The sequence below is a fragment of the Pocillopora damicornis genome, chromosome 11 (genome assembly GCF_964200805.1).
Source record: "Pocillopora damicornis chromosome 11, jaPocDami1.2, whole genome shotgun sequence".
Taxonomy (NCBI): domain Eukaryota; kingdom Metazoa; phylum Cnidaria; class Anthozoa; order Scleractinia; family Pocilloporidae; genus Pocillopora; species Pocillopora damicornis.
Genome location: NC_142680.1, coordinates 247,008 through 261,266, shown reverse-complemented (window position 1 = coordinate 261,266; position 14,259 = coordinate 247,008). Strand labels below are relative to the sequence as shown.

The 14,259-nt window shown below is 34.8% G+C and overlaps 2 protein-coding genes across 4 annotated transcripts; both read left to right on the top strand.

Annotated features, from left to right (window-relative positions):
• The first annotated feature begins 10 nt into the window (after nt 1–10).
• On the top strand, nt 11–4,311 carry LOC113676664 (protein YIPF1). Of its 2 annotated transcripts, XM_089188104.1 has the most exons (14): nt 11–87; nt 598–640; nt 846–962; nt 1,278–1,300; nt 1,403–1,483; nt 1,695–1,782; nt 1,891–2,001; nt 2,204–2,358; nt 2,659–2,725; nt 2,817–2,869; nt 3,001–3,063; nt 3,206–3,281; nt 3,651–3,663; nt 4,253–4,311. In XM_089188104.1, exons 1-12 carry the CDS (start codon nt 46–48, stop codon nt 3,278–3,280), a joined length of 918 nt encoding a protein of 305 aa, XP_089044230.1. In that variant the 5' UTR covers nt 11–45; the 3' UTR covers nt 3,281; nt 3,651–3,663; nt 4,253–4,311. The 2 variants fall into 2 exon arrangements, with proteins under 2 accessions (XP_089044230.1, XP_027049148.2); XM_027193347.2 differs by having other exon boundaries at nt 3,651–4,311.
• An 866-nt stretch (nt 4,312–5,177) lies between these two features.
• Nucleotides 5,178–14,003, top strand: LOC113676646 (uncharacterized). Of its 2 annotated transcripts, XM_027193327.2 has the most exons (4): nt 5,178–5,457; nt 8,736–9,759; nt 10,134–11,962; nt 12,476–14,003. In XM_027193327.2, exons 2-4 carry the CDS (start codon nt 8,839–8,841, stop codon nt 12,573–12,575), a joined length of 2,850 nt encoding a protein of 949 aa, XP_027049128.2. In that variant the 5' UTR covers nt 5,178–5,457; nt 8,736–8,838; the 3' UTR covers nt 12,576–14,003. The 2 variants fall into 2 exon arrangements, with proteins under 2 accessions (XP_027049128.2, XP_089044207.1); XM_089188081.1 differs by lacking the exon at nt 5,178–5,457 and having other exon boundaries at nt 8,704–9,759.
• Nucleotides 14,004–14,259: the final 256 nt, after the last annotated feature.

The following is a 14,259-nucleotide window of genomic DNA, read 5'->3' as shown; positions in this document are numbered from 1 at the left end:
TCATCGCAAAGCTCATGCCCCTTCCACGCATGCACGAAAATCAAAATGGCGGAGAGTGATGATGAAGTCGGCCTTGTTGACGTGAAGGTAAAACAGCTTATTTCCCAACCTTTCATTAATTAGACTTCACAAATAAAATAAATTAATTATTTGCTTATGAAACTCTTCGTTAGCTGTATTGAATAAAAAGTATATTTAAATTCAGCAAAACCTGATCTAATGTATTTTCCATGCTGCCTAATGCAAGCTATACGCTATGGAGCTTTACATTTTCTTGAATTACTCCTGGATTATCCCTTGCCTTAAGTTCATTTTCATTGAATTAAAGCGACGGTGGTATTCAAAAAGTTTGTATGTGTTTAGCTTTGAATGGGTTCAGCTTCGGTCACAAAACCTGAATCAAATCAGTGACCTGTGGCTTTTAGGGCACGATTTAAATACTAATTACTGAGTTTTGAACAGAGGAAGCTTTCGTTCTTATTTATTTATTTTTTAATAAAAAAGAATCATAATTCGATATTTATTCGAAAACAATGCTTGAGCCAAAAGTTTTGGATGTAAACTGTGCAATTAGCATATTAATGAATTATTTTTTAGATGGAGGATGGAGGAGGAGCTGGTGAAGACTTCACATTCCAAGGTTTGAAATTAAATTTGATAAGGTGAAAAAATATCAAAACACAATAATCAAAATAATTTGAAAATTATTGGCCTGTGCAGTATCATTTTCATTACCTTTTTTAATGAGTCATTTGCATTTGTGATGCTGAGCAAATTAAGCATACCCTTACAAACACATTGTGCAATTTGTGGCTGGAGTTAACCAGAGGCCTTTTTTCTTTCAGATTTTACTAAAGGAGATGACATAAATAATCTTAACACTGTTGGTAATATTGGTGAAGAACCTGGAAGAACGATCCCTGCTAATTTGAAAACACAGTCACTGGAAGACTTCTCTGATGGTAGTCCTTTAATACATATTCTGTTCAAATTAAGAATAGTAACAGATCAATGCATAGCGACTCTCTCTTGTGCATCAGTGGATCAGATTGTGTATAGTTCAAGATGGGAATCTTTATTTGATTTGTGATTGGTTAACTTCATCACCAGAAGAAAACCAGCAGTGTAAAGCTGAATTTTAAAAATCAAAATTGGGAGTGACTACATATAGTAATGATAAGAATGAAGGTTCTTTTATGACTGCATTATCCTTCTCTGCTATAAAATTAAGAGGTTGCAGAATCATTCTTTTAATTTGCTGTTTTCTTCACTTGCAGATGATGAAGAAGATAAAACAGAGGTTTGCATAGCTTAGTTTAATTTCATGCTGCTTGTTAACGTCATAACTTGACTTTAGTTTTGCAGTTATACTGGTTTTAATTATATTAATTAGTGTTTTTAGCTTTTAGCTGGACAGCGAAAACAACCACCTTTCTGGACATTTGAATATTACCAAACCTTTTTTGATGTGGACACATACCAAGTAAGATTATTACATATTGAAGCCATGAAAATTTTTAAGGATACTAACAGTGTTTTGCCTTTAATTTTGTTTTTGAAGAAGTTTGCATAAAATGAACTGTTTTCAATGAAATTGAGAGATTGATTTTCACCTCTGAAACATTCAAGTTCTTCCTGGATTGTTCTGTGGTTCTCTAGGCCTCCTAAACCAACATAACTTTTTTGTTTTTAAGGTCCTTAGGAGGATTATAGGATCAATGGTACCAGTCTACAAGAAAAACTACCTTGTGTCTTTTATTCGTCCAAATCCTGATCTTTATGGTAGAGTATAAATGTCATTGTATCTATCATTTTTTTTAACAGTACAGGATATATTTAAAAGGTATGTTTTGAAAATTACTTCAATTATTGACATTGCTTAAATTTTAGGTCCCTTCTGGGTGTGTGCAACACTTGTATTTACAACAGCAATATCTGGTAACCTGGCAAGCTATCTGATTAACAGTGGAGACCATGAATGGGTGTATGATTTCCACAAAGGTAAAATTCCAAGTGAAATATTTCTCTATTCCTATCACCTGTTCCATGGATGTAGAGAATCTTCTAGCCTTGGTTGCCCACATTATTATTTGCCAGTGCGCCCCCTAATAAGACCATTCTTTGTCACAACTTTCTTAACACGTAAGCTTTTTTATAAAACTATTGTCAGTAATTACTACTATCACATTTTCATCCATGACAGTTACTCTGGCTGCAGCAGCCATATACACATATGCCTTCCTGGTACCAACAGCTCTTTGGGGAGTTCTTCTTTGGAGAAGAAGCAATGCAGGATATTCCTTTCTAGAAATACTCTGTGTTTATGGTTATTCCTTGTCCATCTATGTCCCAATATCAGTAAGTTGTGAGAGATGAATGAAATATATTAGATAAAGAAATAAATAGATAAGAAGACCTCTCCAAAAATTCTCAACTCTTTCACTCCCAAGATCTTAAGTCACTTATCTTTCTGCAATAATCACTCATACTGCCATTCTGAGAATTTTTTTTGTTTCAGTGAACAATCTTCAGATTTCCGTGGATAGATTCTCTTTGTGTATGTTAAGGAGAGACGTATTTCATGTTGGACAACTGACAGACTGACTGGCTGTTCAAAATATTTCTACAGTGAATAATATTAATATTGTTTCCCCTCAGGTGTTATGGGTTGTCCCATTGGAATGGTTAAGATGGCTTCTTGTTATGATAGCAATGATTCTCTCAGGTAAGGAAAAAACTAAGACATAGTGTTTTAAGTGAAACAATGTTTTTTCCTTGAAGGCAACTTTGTAATAGCCACTGTGACAATTTTACAGGTGCTGTGCTATTGTTAACATTTTGGCCGGCGGTTGAAGATGATGACAAAAAGGTATGAAGCTGTGAGGAAACTTGCAACTCAGTTTCTGTCATTAGCCTTTTATTTATTTCTGTTTTGTCTGCATTTTCTGGTTCGAGAGCTGGATCGTTAACTAAGATTTTTTTCAAATCTGCTTCATTCAGGTAGCTGGCATTGTTCTTGCAGTCATATTTCTCCTTCATGGCCTTTTGGCTGTTGGATTTAAGGTATGATATTTTTATTCATTGCATTGGGGTTCTGAGTTGATTTTTTTTGTTAAAGAGAATCATTTTTGAGTAGGTCAACTAGGTATCTGTTTCCTTTTCATTTGAATGTAGACCATCATACTAAACTTTATTTTGTTTGTAGTTGTATTTCTTCCATGCTCCACCTGAACCAGCCCCACAGGTGACACCAACATCAGCAAACAGAACAACAGCATGAGGTTATCATCTTTAATATTCATTTATTAGTATTTGAAGACAGAGACAATAATCGTAATAATTGTATTGATGACATTAGTAGTAGCAGTAGTCATAGCAGTTGTTTTAGTAAAAACCAATTTATAAATGCACTCATAACATAGCAAAACATATGATCCTCAGCTCTGGTAATAATTGTCTTATACACATGTTTTAACAAATATCCCACCTTTCTTGTTTTACTTTTCCTATAATCTCTAAGGATTGTTTGGTAGTATTCTCATATCTTTTATAAGGTTATGTTTGAAGACTATTTAGCAGTTAACCCCTCTAATTATCTGATCTCTGCATGCATTGCCTTTTCTAAATTTGTATCTTTATTTCCCATTTAGAGGAGAAGGAAAGGTAAAGAGTATTTGAATGCAGAGATGTTGAATAGAAGAAATTTACTAGCTAGAAACTCATCACCCAGATTGTTACTGAATTCTTGGTTGCCTAGCAGCAGTGAATGTATTCTTCATTCATGGATTTTAGAGCTTTAAAAGTTCATAAGTCATGGTTGTAAAAATGTGGTATTATTTATGAGGTTTGTTAAAAATTCTACTAAAACAAACAATGGCTGCTTATTGCAGTTCACAGCTTGCTTATAGCAGAATTGTTGGGTGTCTAAAGGCTGTTGTTCAAGAGGGTAAGATACCCAGCCATTTAAGTCTTTATGAGACAAATTTTTATAACCTGGCCAAAAAAAAAGGCTTAGCTATTGTTTCTAACTGTTTATGTAAAAAAATCTTCTGTTGCTCTTTCAGTCTCGTTAGTCCAAGGGCCACCCTAAACTTTAAGGGTGATTTAGTCTGTGCTCCCTAGAAAACTTGTTCTTCATTTAGTAATATCCTTTTTTTTATGGAATAATTCTATTGAGCTGTGAATGTATTAAAATTTTATATATACTGTTGAACTACTCAAGGTTAATGTACCCTTTACAATGTTCTTTTAGGTGGGAGTTGTTTAAAAATTGGTGGTACAATGAGGAGAAATAAATATGAAAACCCAAAAGCTGGAGTCATTATTGCTCTTGGAGGGATTAGTTCCTCAGCCATTGCTGGCTAAAAAGCTTTCTTGTAAGTAAGACCAGAACAAGGGAAAGATGAGAGAAAGAAGAAGCAAAGAAATGGAAGACTTTGTGTAGCTTTCTTTTTCTCCATTTTAATCTTGATACTACAGGGAATTCTTCAACCTATGCTGGTTGAGACAACTGTTCAACAGGCAAATGAGCAAACTTCCTTCATATGATAATAAATGCACATGATTCATCAAATCAGAGGTAAATATTGAGTCTTGTTCACTGACCCATGGCTACCAATTACTTGACTAACTGAGAATATGCATGGTTCTTTAAACGTTGCTGAAATAAACAAACTTTCCTACCCCTTCACTTAACTCTAAGATTTTGATGTTGCCAGTTTAATGTTTACACTTAAAGTTTTTGTGTGTAGCCTCCAGGAGATAAATGGGATCATTGTTTGACTTCTTCTGTAAGTGCCACTTTAAATTGAAATTAACCTCTACCCTAAAGGTGTTAACTAAGAAAAAGAAGGCTTTGAATTTAATTATAGCCTTATTTACATTAATACACAATGATATTTTAACCAGCATTTCCCTAACAACACGCTGCTGGGAAAGAATAAATCTTTGGATTATAAACACAATATCTCGGAGACAGATGTTGGTGTTTCTTTTGAGCTTGAATTAATTAAAGCACTAACAAGGATCATGGTGATTTATTTACCTGTATGCAACATCTTTCAGAAACTTAATTATCTTATTTTGAAATCAAAATTAAAATTTCACAAGTTGTGCTGTTGCGAAAAACAAAAGGATTTCTTTGTGACCTATTACCGCTTTTCAATGGTATCCAACAGTCTATTATTTTGCGTATAGCCAATGACAACTTATTGGCTCAGAAATGGACCAATCAGGTGATAGGTCAGTGTTTGGATTTCAGAGCCAGTTTCCGGATGGTTTATAGTATCGAGAGCGAGTTGTTTAGTTCGTCAAGGATTTCGTGTGAGTGTTCTGGAATTTGGCCTATGGAGTTTATATCGTAAATAACTAAGATACGAAAACTTCCAGAGTTGGTTTACCATTTTAAGGATTCATTCAGTTACAATATCTGGTACCAAACACAAATTTCCAGCCGCGGTGAGTACCCTTCGCAGTAAGCGGTCGATCGCATTTTTGCAAAACTTTTCAGTCTTGGGCAAATTTTTCTTATCAAGTAGAATACTGAAGCAATACGGACTAACTGTCGTCTTATTGGCTATGATGTATTTTGAACATCGTCTGGAATAATTCGTAGTTTAGACTAACTGGAATCTCTGTCCGTCGTACAACCTCTCGATGGTTCGTCGATACGATCAAATTTCTTTTCGATTGAAAAACGTTTTCGGAAAAGAATTATGGTTTTTTCTTGTAAATGAAGAAATGAATACTTTAATCGTGACATATTTAAGTGACTGCATGATCCGTTGTTTGAACTGTGAAAAGGGATGGATGTTGTCCAATTTTAGTATGTGATTGTATGGAACACAGCGAACATATTCGTTCGTGACATTTTTGACAAGTTGTGGTCACTCGTGCGTCTACGGATATTTCGTATGAAGTATTGTTCCAGAAGTGCGAGTGTGGCTTCCGCTTTCTTCGTATGACGTGAACTAAACCAAAAGTATTCTTCTCCAAGGATCGTGAAGCTATGTTGTACCGCTATTTCAATTATGATAAGCTAGTCTGAGCATTTATTTCCATTAAATTTGGTCTCGATTTCAACAGCGCTCGCGTCGAACGTGGCAAGTTTAATAACGTACCCAGTGGAGTCTTCAGTATGTTCGCTTTTGGTTTAATTTTTGAGCCGATTTCAGTATCATTATGATAGACCTGCTCCGAATGGATCTGGTTAGGTTACAGAATGCCTCGCTTGTTTACGTATGATACCTCACGCGCAGTTAAACAAAGTTAGGGCAATCAGTTAGGCTTAGGGCACTCTGAAGTGTATATCACCTGAAATTGGAATTTTTAACCACAAACCAGTTGCGGCAATGTGTCCTTGTTTCGGCATTTTTGCATGCAACGTCATCTTATTTTTCCTCTTGTCATCTTCTTTTGTCAATTAGTAACATCCTTCAATGAGACAAGTCGATAGAATGCAAGGCTATTATTCTGCAGTGTCTCTTGAGGTTAAATTGAACTCTCCTAAATATTACTTATTTGCACAGTGTATTTTCATTCATCCCGTCTTTAATTAATCACAATGTGCTCTTATGGTTGAGGATGGTAATATTGGAATACTTCAAACTACCATCTTTGATTTAATTCAGCTATATTTACTGAGGTCTTGTTTTGTTCCAAACCAGCTGCTATGATTTTATAACAAATTACTATGTTTAATTTATCAAGGTCTTAAAAGTTTGTAAACATCATTTGGGAATGGTTAATTTAAATTATATTACAAATTCCATAGTTGATCAGGATTATCCATGTTTTAACATGTCCCATGTATGAGTAAATTCTTATTTTCGGAAAAATTACTCACTGATCTAGCTCAAATGGTTAAACAATTATTATTATTTCCACATGACAAATAGTTGACCTGAGTTTGATTAGATACTGTGTATCACAAGCTCTACCTTGTGATCACTAAAGTCTTATGTATTAGCTTGTATCTCACAGCTCGATACCGCCTCACCAGGTGCAAAATGCCACCATTAGCACCCTTAAACCTTTATGAATAGATTCTTTGTCATGTGAACAATTAAGGAAAAGGCAGCCTAAAAGGGGTGAAGGTGGAAAATATTACATCATTTATCTATACCTAAGGTGTAAGGGGAAATTTGTGCCTCCCTCCATCAAGGAAAATATTATCTCTCACAGGATTGTAAAGTCTGCTAAGGTTAGTTATCAAGTGGGCAATGTTTTATTATGGACAGTGAAAAAGTTTGACCATGTTTGAATAATAGGCTTAAGTCTTTCCTTAAAGACGGCAAAGATATTGACAAACTTAGGTTCTTAGTTTTTTACAATGAAATTATCTTTTGTACACAGTATTCCTTACATGTAATCCACACAATTACAAACAGAAGGTTGGCAGAACATTTTTCTGGCTATGAATAATTTCTGGGGACCTTACAGAGGTTCATTGTAATATAATTCTATTTTAATTTGATTGACATTTCCATGGAATAAATTATTGTTTATGCTGTTTGAAAATTTTTTATTGGCCTTGTTGAGGAATGTGTTTGGCTTATTTTTAATCGGATTGTAAACATGAAGTATCATAGGTTGTAAATTTTCATACGGCAACTTGTTCTATTCCAGAAACTATACTTGACCAATGTTTTGATAATGTCGATAGTCATGGAGGTCCAAAAGCTTTTTATTTTAATCTAAGTGTATTCAATAATTATGTTTTTTCAATATATGATAATTTCAGTCAAAATTATATATTTCATTAAAATTTTGAATTTTTTTCTGATGTCTTAAAGGAAGGGATTTTGTAGTGCTTTAGATTTGGTCTTTGTAGGAAAATTGGTTTGAATTTGAATGTACAAACTTATTTAGGTGCAGTGTTATTAAATGCAGAACTCTTTGTTGAAACAATTTTAGTCTGGTGTTCAATGAAAAAATGATGTTTCTATGAAAAATTTTGCATAAAAATTTTGTAGTTATCTTAAATGAGACAGAATGAGCCCTCAAGCGGTTTAATCCATGAATTATTTAATTAGCTGATCATTAATCCTTGTCTTAAAGTGCGTCTTTTTCACAGACTACTAAAAATGGCATTAAAAAGAGATCTTCATGTTCAATACTATTTATCCATCTTTTGTTAATGTTGAATTTTCCATATATGCCAACTGAAGCTATATTATTGCTCAGTCCATAAGTGCAGAATCTCTATCAATGATTTTGTATAACTGTTACAGAATTATGCTGCTTTGAATTTTGTCACCGTGCATACACCTGCACCTACTAATGAGTATTCTATGGTTAATCTTCACAATCTTTTACACTTATATCAGTAGCTTTCATAGTTGATGCATGGACCATGTCTTAGAGACCAGATGTCTGTCTGCATCTGATCATCAATGACTCGCCAATTACACATAATAACTGAAAATGAAAACAATGCTAACTTGTTCTAAAAATGATCATGGTTGACCTGTAATAGCTTCCCTCTTGCGATGTTTCTTTGTTAACACTGATGATAACCATGATTTTTTTTTCAATCCTTTTTGGCCATTATGTCCTAATAAACCAATATGAAACTGAAGAATGTTATTTTACACTGATCACTTTTAAAACAGGTATGACAATGATAACTTACGCATGAATTACATTACACAAACAAAGTATTCATGGATATGGACTATGCTGTGAAAATTTAATTAGTGCACAAAATTTTGACAGTTCTCTTTGTCTTCTTTCAGGTCATTTATAGTGCATCAATTATACAGTTCAAGTCTTTTGTGTCTTGCTGAGCCCTTGACTGGTTAAAAAAGCTGCATATTAAAATCTATTGTTTAGAATAGCATGCCGAAAGAGATGATAAATGGCTTACCTAGGGAATCACTAGTTCTCAACAAAGTTGCAAAGCCCAAGAGAGTTGTTTCTGCTTTCCATCAAACCAGTTTACCCAGTAGTATAGTTAAGCAGAATAATACAGATTTGTTTGTCAGAGGTGATGACACTCATGAGAATGGTAATGGAGTGGAATCATCTGGAACCCCACTTGTTATGCGGAAAGATCGTCTTGTTCAAGAGATAGAAAACAGTCTAGCAGAAATAGAGGACCATTATTCTAACACCAGCAAATTAGAAGAAGAGAGGTCTGTTGTTGAAATGGAAAGGAACTCTCTGCTGAAAGATATTGAAGAGACAATAACAGAAATTCAGAATCATGTGCTGAATTCATCTGATGTGGCTTTTGAGAAAGAGGCTCTGCAGGACGAGTGTGATGGTTTGCGTGATCAAGTGGATCATTTGAAAACACTTTTAGATAATTCAGCTGGCTTGGAAAATGGTGATGAGAGTGATGATTTGTCCCATGAATTAAAGCAACAAAATCTTGCTTTGAAAGCGGATATTGAGAAGTTAACTTTAGAAAATGAACAATTAAAAGGCAAAGGTCAGAATACTAATATGGGTGATCATACATCAAATTTATTGGCCAGAGAACTGGAATTGTTTCATGATGAAAATGCAAACCTGAAAAAACTTCTTCAAATGGCAGAGGAATCAGAAGGCAGTATTACTAAAGAACTGACAAATGCTCAATCAAAACAAGCAGAAATGCAAAAGCTGAATGAAAGCTTAAAGAAAGAAAATAAAAAGCTGAAATCCTTGAAAGAACAACTAGAATTAGACAGGGAAGAGCTTGAGGAAGAGGTGGATAGTTTGCAGAAGAGGTTGAGTAACAGTGGGGATCAAAATGGAAATGTTGTAATGCTGAAGGTAAAATTTTTGAATTTTCAATTTCATTTCTTGGAACTGATTTTTATTCTGAGGGAATAGCGTTCACCTTTTCTAAGTATGCAACTTGATTCTATAGCATATGAAGTTGAATATGGACTGATGTTATTGAACTCTCACTGGCAGTTGACTTTAGAGTTCCAGTTTTGTTATCACAACTAGAGGTAGAGAAAGTTATCGCCATTTCTTTTCATAAAGATCTCATCTCAATTTTGTTGATAGTGGTTGTATTGTGTGTGGAGTCTATTTTCATTTGTTCTAATTAAGAACCAAAGTGGGTCTGAGAAGGAGAATTGGCTGCCATCATCAACTATTGGTTGAGCTAACAATTCACCACTCTTTTAATTTTTTCTTAGGAATCAAAAGAAGATCTAGCTAAATCGGAAAGAAAGTGCACCCTACTTGAGAAAGAGAAGAGTGCTTTGACTAAGAAAGTTGATCAACTTGAAAAAGAAATACAGCAACTGAAGGAACAAAAAGAAAAGGTATCAGAAAATGCATCACCTAAACCCACTCAGAATGTTCTACAGTTGAAGTCAGCTCTTGAAAAACTGAACAAGGAAACATCCACACTTCATGAATCACTGGAAAAGGCAGAGAAGGAGATAACATCTCTGAAAGAAGATCTGGAAAAGGAGAGGGAAGAGAAACAAAAGTGGAGAGCAAGTGCAAGTGAAAAGGGGAAAAAGCAGAAAAGTAAAAAAGACAAAGAGAGTGAAGTTAGTAGAACTAATGACGATCACAGCAGTGAAGTGGAAGCTTTCAAGAAAGAAATTTATAATTTGAAAAGTGAATGTGAGTGTCTGTCAGAGACTGTTGCTAAGACTGCAAATGAAAAACGTCAAATGGCTAAAGAAATGGAAGCACTTAATCAAGAAAAGACAAAACATGAATCAAAACTTGTTGAACTTGAAGGGATCATTGAGGAGTTAACAAAAATCAAGACAGAGAAAGAAGAATTAGAGGGAACATATTCAAATCTAAGAAATCTTCATCAAGAACTTGCTCAGAGGCTACAAATCGCCAATAAAAGCAACACTGAAAAAGATGAAATACTGCAAAGAACTTCAAGTGAGAAACAGTCAGTTGAAAAACTCTGCAAAGAATATGAGGACACCATTGAAAAGCTAAAGAATGACTTAGCCCTATCCAATAAAAATTTAGTAACCAAAGAGGAGGAAGTAAAACTGATCAAGAGAAATTTGGATGATCAGAAGAGAGAGTTGTCTGCAGTTTGTGAAGAAGAGAAACAAGAGAAGCATAAACTTCATGAGGAAATACAAGAAATGTCTGCCAGATTGAAATCTTCTGAGGGAGAGTTAAACTCTGTACGTCAGTCTCAGGCAAGTAAAGGATCTGAACTTCAAAACTTAAGAGTTATGGTTGATGAGATCCGAAAAGAGTTAAAATTAACACAACAGAATTTACGAGAGACAGAGGAAGCAAGACTTGTTGCAGAAGAAAAGGCTGATTTGGCTGAGAAGGCCAAAGAGGATTTGGAGAAGTCTAATGCAGTTTTCAATGATATGGCTATGGAGAAATCTCTAGAGCTCTCTCGAATGAAGAGGAATTTGGAAAAAAAGGTGGAGAAGCTTACAAAAGAAAACAGTGAACTGCGGAAGAAACTTGGACTTGACATACCAAGCTCAACCAGGTCTCAGTCACCTCCAAGGCTGTCTCCTGTAGCTGTTCAAATGCAGAAAATCCCAAGCCTCGATGTGAACTTGGAACACCTTTCTAAACCATCCCAGAGACAACGCAACAATGGTCTGCAAAGGCAGTCTCTGGATCAAAGTGCATCATCTCTACAGAGGGCTGTAAATGGTCCAGTGTCTGATAAGAGATTAAGACGCTCAAGTGTGGATAGTGACTCTGCTGTTGATTACCAGAATCAAAGAAAATGTGTGGATGATTTTGTAAAACCTCTTCGAAAGGCAGAAGTTGTTAATTCTGTTCCCTCAGAATACAAGGTTGTTGCTTCTGAAGCTCCTTCAGTTCCTCCAAAGCAGCAGTTCACAAGCTCTGTTGTGCATGTTATGTCATCACCAGGAGGTAGTCGAAGTTCCACAGCAGCAAGAGAGGATTCTGGGTTCCAAAGAGCAAGTTACGGTAATCATTGGAGAGATAGTGAAAGAAGCAGGGAAGAGAGAAGAGTTGAGGAACAGAAATGGGAGGAGAAAGAAAGGTATATGTGTAGGACAGTGCCTAGTAATTCATTTCTTTTTTTCGTTGCTTGCTGAATAAGAAATACATGTGTGTATATGACGCACCAACTCGTCTCCATCTTTTCCTCGCTACAGTAATTTATTGCAACAATTAAGGTGATGAATTTTAAGCTTGATTACCTGTTACAGATGGATGTTTTTCAGTTTGTTCATGAGGATGGGATAAAAGAAAGATCTGAGTGCCCCATATGAAACTGAGCCCCAGAATTTCAGACTCTTGATATCTTTCCTTTTCCCATGCTCATGACCTAATGAAGAAAACTTGTCACATGAACAAGATAATGGCCCAGATTACCACTGAGTTCTCTTTATGGTGGAACTTAATGCTAGAGTGTCAAATGCTAAAATCAGATCATCTAGGTTTTTAATTCCTTGCAACAAGTAATCAGTAATCATCATTGTAAGTGTAATTTATACACTTGTGATGTCCAGAGATGACCATGCTTTATATACAAGCTCTCTTTACTTTACAGGCCACCAGAAAACACAGTTAAACAAGACAATAGTGAATCTGCATTTCAAGTTGTAGGATATCGGAAAGGTGGAAAAGTCATTCACGAGCACTGGGTGTGACATGTAACACATTACTCTGAAGGAGACAGTTTTGTTATAGGTCTTGTGAGAACAGAAAAAGAGATTGCTAACAAGTTATGAATTCTTCTCAACAACACTTTCATTCTTTGTATGTTTTTGTGTTTAGATCAGGGAGATACTTAAAATGACATACTCTGACTACTAAATATCATCACTTACATATCAAAGAAACAGATGTTATCATACACAGTTCTCCTCTCCCTCCCCTCCCCCACCTTCATTAGGGGTGCAAAGGGGTTGCACAAGGTTGCTGCATATGTCATACATACATTACATTGTTCAAGAACAATAGGCCATAGAGACTGTTTTGACATTTTCTGGCATCCAGTTATAATTTAGCATCTAGTCTGATTATGTCTAAATTGCTATTTTGCATATAATGTAAATCAAGGGACTTTGAATCTCTTTCATTCAAAGATAATACATGACAGAATCCAATGGATTGAATGAAAAGCAATTGACTTATCAATATTAACCAAGCAGCTCTGTTGTTTCAAGAGCATTTCAAGACAGATCCCTGAAACTGCTGTGAATCAGCAATTGTGTCTTTTCAGAGTAGCATCTAGATGTGTAGGACATGGGTGGAAGCAAATTTTCAGTTAATAGGGGATATGAACTGTTAAAAATAATGTGTGATTAAGCTCTGTCAACATTTAATGCTGTTTTCATGTTGTTGTACATTGTAATTGAATAAGGAAATCAAGTGATTAAGGCTCTCTTAAGGAACCCTCCTGGAAGATGCCGATTTGTAACAAACCTTTTTCATGGGACATTCATTACATTTTGATAAAAAACACTGGATCTCATTTTATTACAATGCTTTTCTTGCTTGGGAACTTGATGTCTCTTTGCTAGAGGATTTTATATATCAGTTCATTGCCATATGTTAGTTTGTATATCACTTATAAGAAGTAAGTGCTCCGTCAGTCAATTTCTCATAAATTATTGTTAGTTATTTTTCACCTCTGGAATTAGAGGGATCAGGCAATTAATTTTTTGTCTAATGATTTTGTTACTGCAGGACTTCAAGGCATTTTTCTCTTAGAATGCATAATTTGCATTATTGATGCTTATTTTGTTTTTTTTTTTTGTTTGTTTGTTTTGTTTTGTTTTGTTTTTTTTACTCCTTTTTTGCTTAATTGCTTTTCATTTACTGAAAATCATTTTTCCAGTTGACTTATATTTGCTTCAACTAAAGTTTAGGATCTTATTTTCCTTACACGTTACCACCATGTTAATATAGATCTTACAATTAATAATAATCTTGCATACAGTGTAAGGTTTCATACGGAAAAAAGTTTTTGTTTATTGAAATAAGTTAAAATTTGTTAGATTCATATTTTGTAAAATATTGTATATTGCATAATTGAATGAATATCAACAGCTAATAAAGGGAACAATTTGAAATATTGTCTATAACTGTGTTCAGACGAGAGAAGTTTTGATTACATCAGAGCAGTAAATTTTAATATTAGCCTTTTCCAAGAGACGGCAATTTGGGGTGGCTATGATGAAGCTTTGAGGGTGTTACTCATGTTAAAAGAGCATTCCAGAATGTCCATTATAACAAAACTTGCGTTCGCCAGAAGCGAAATTAAGTTGGAATTGAGTGATGAATACTTTGAAGTGTGGCAGGAAGAACGGTTTTCCATTGCAGTGACTT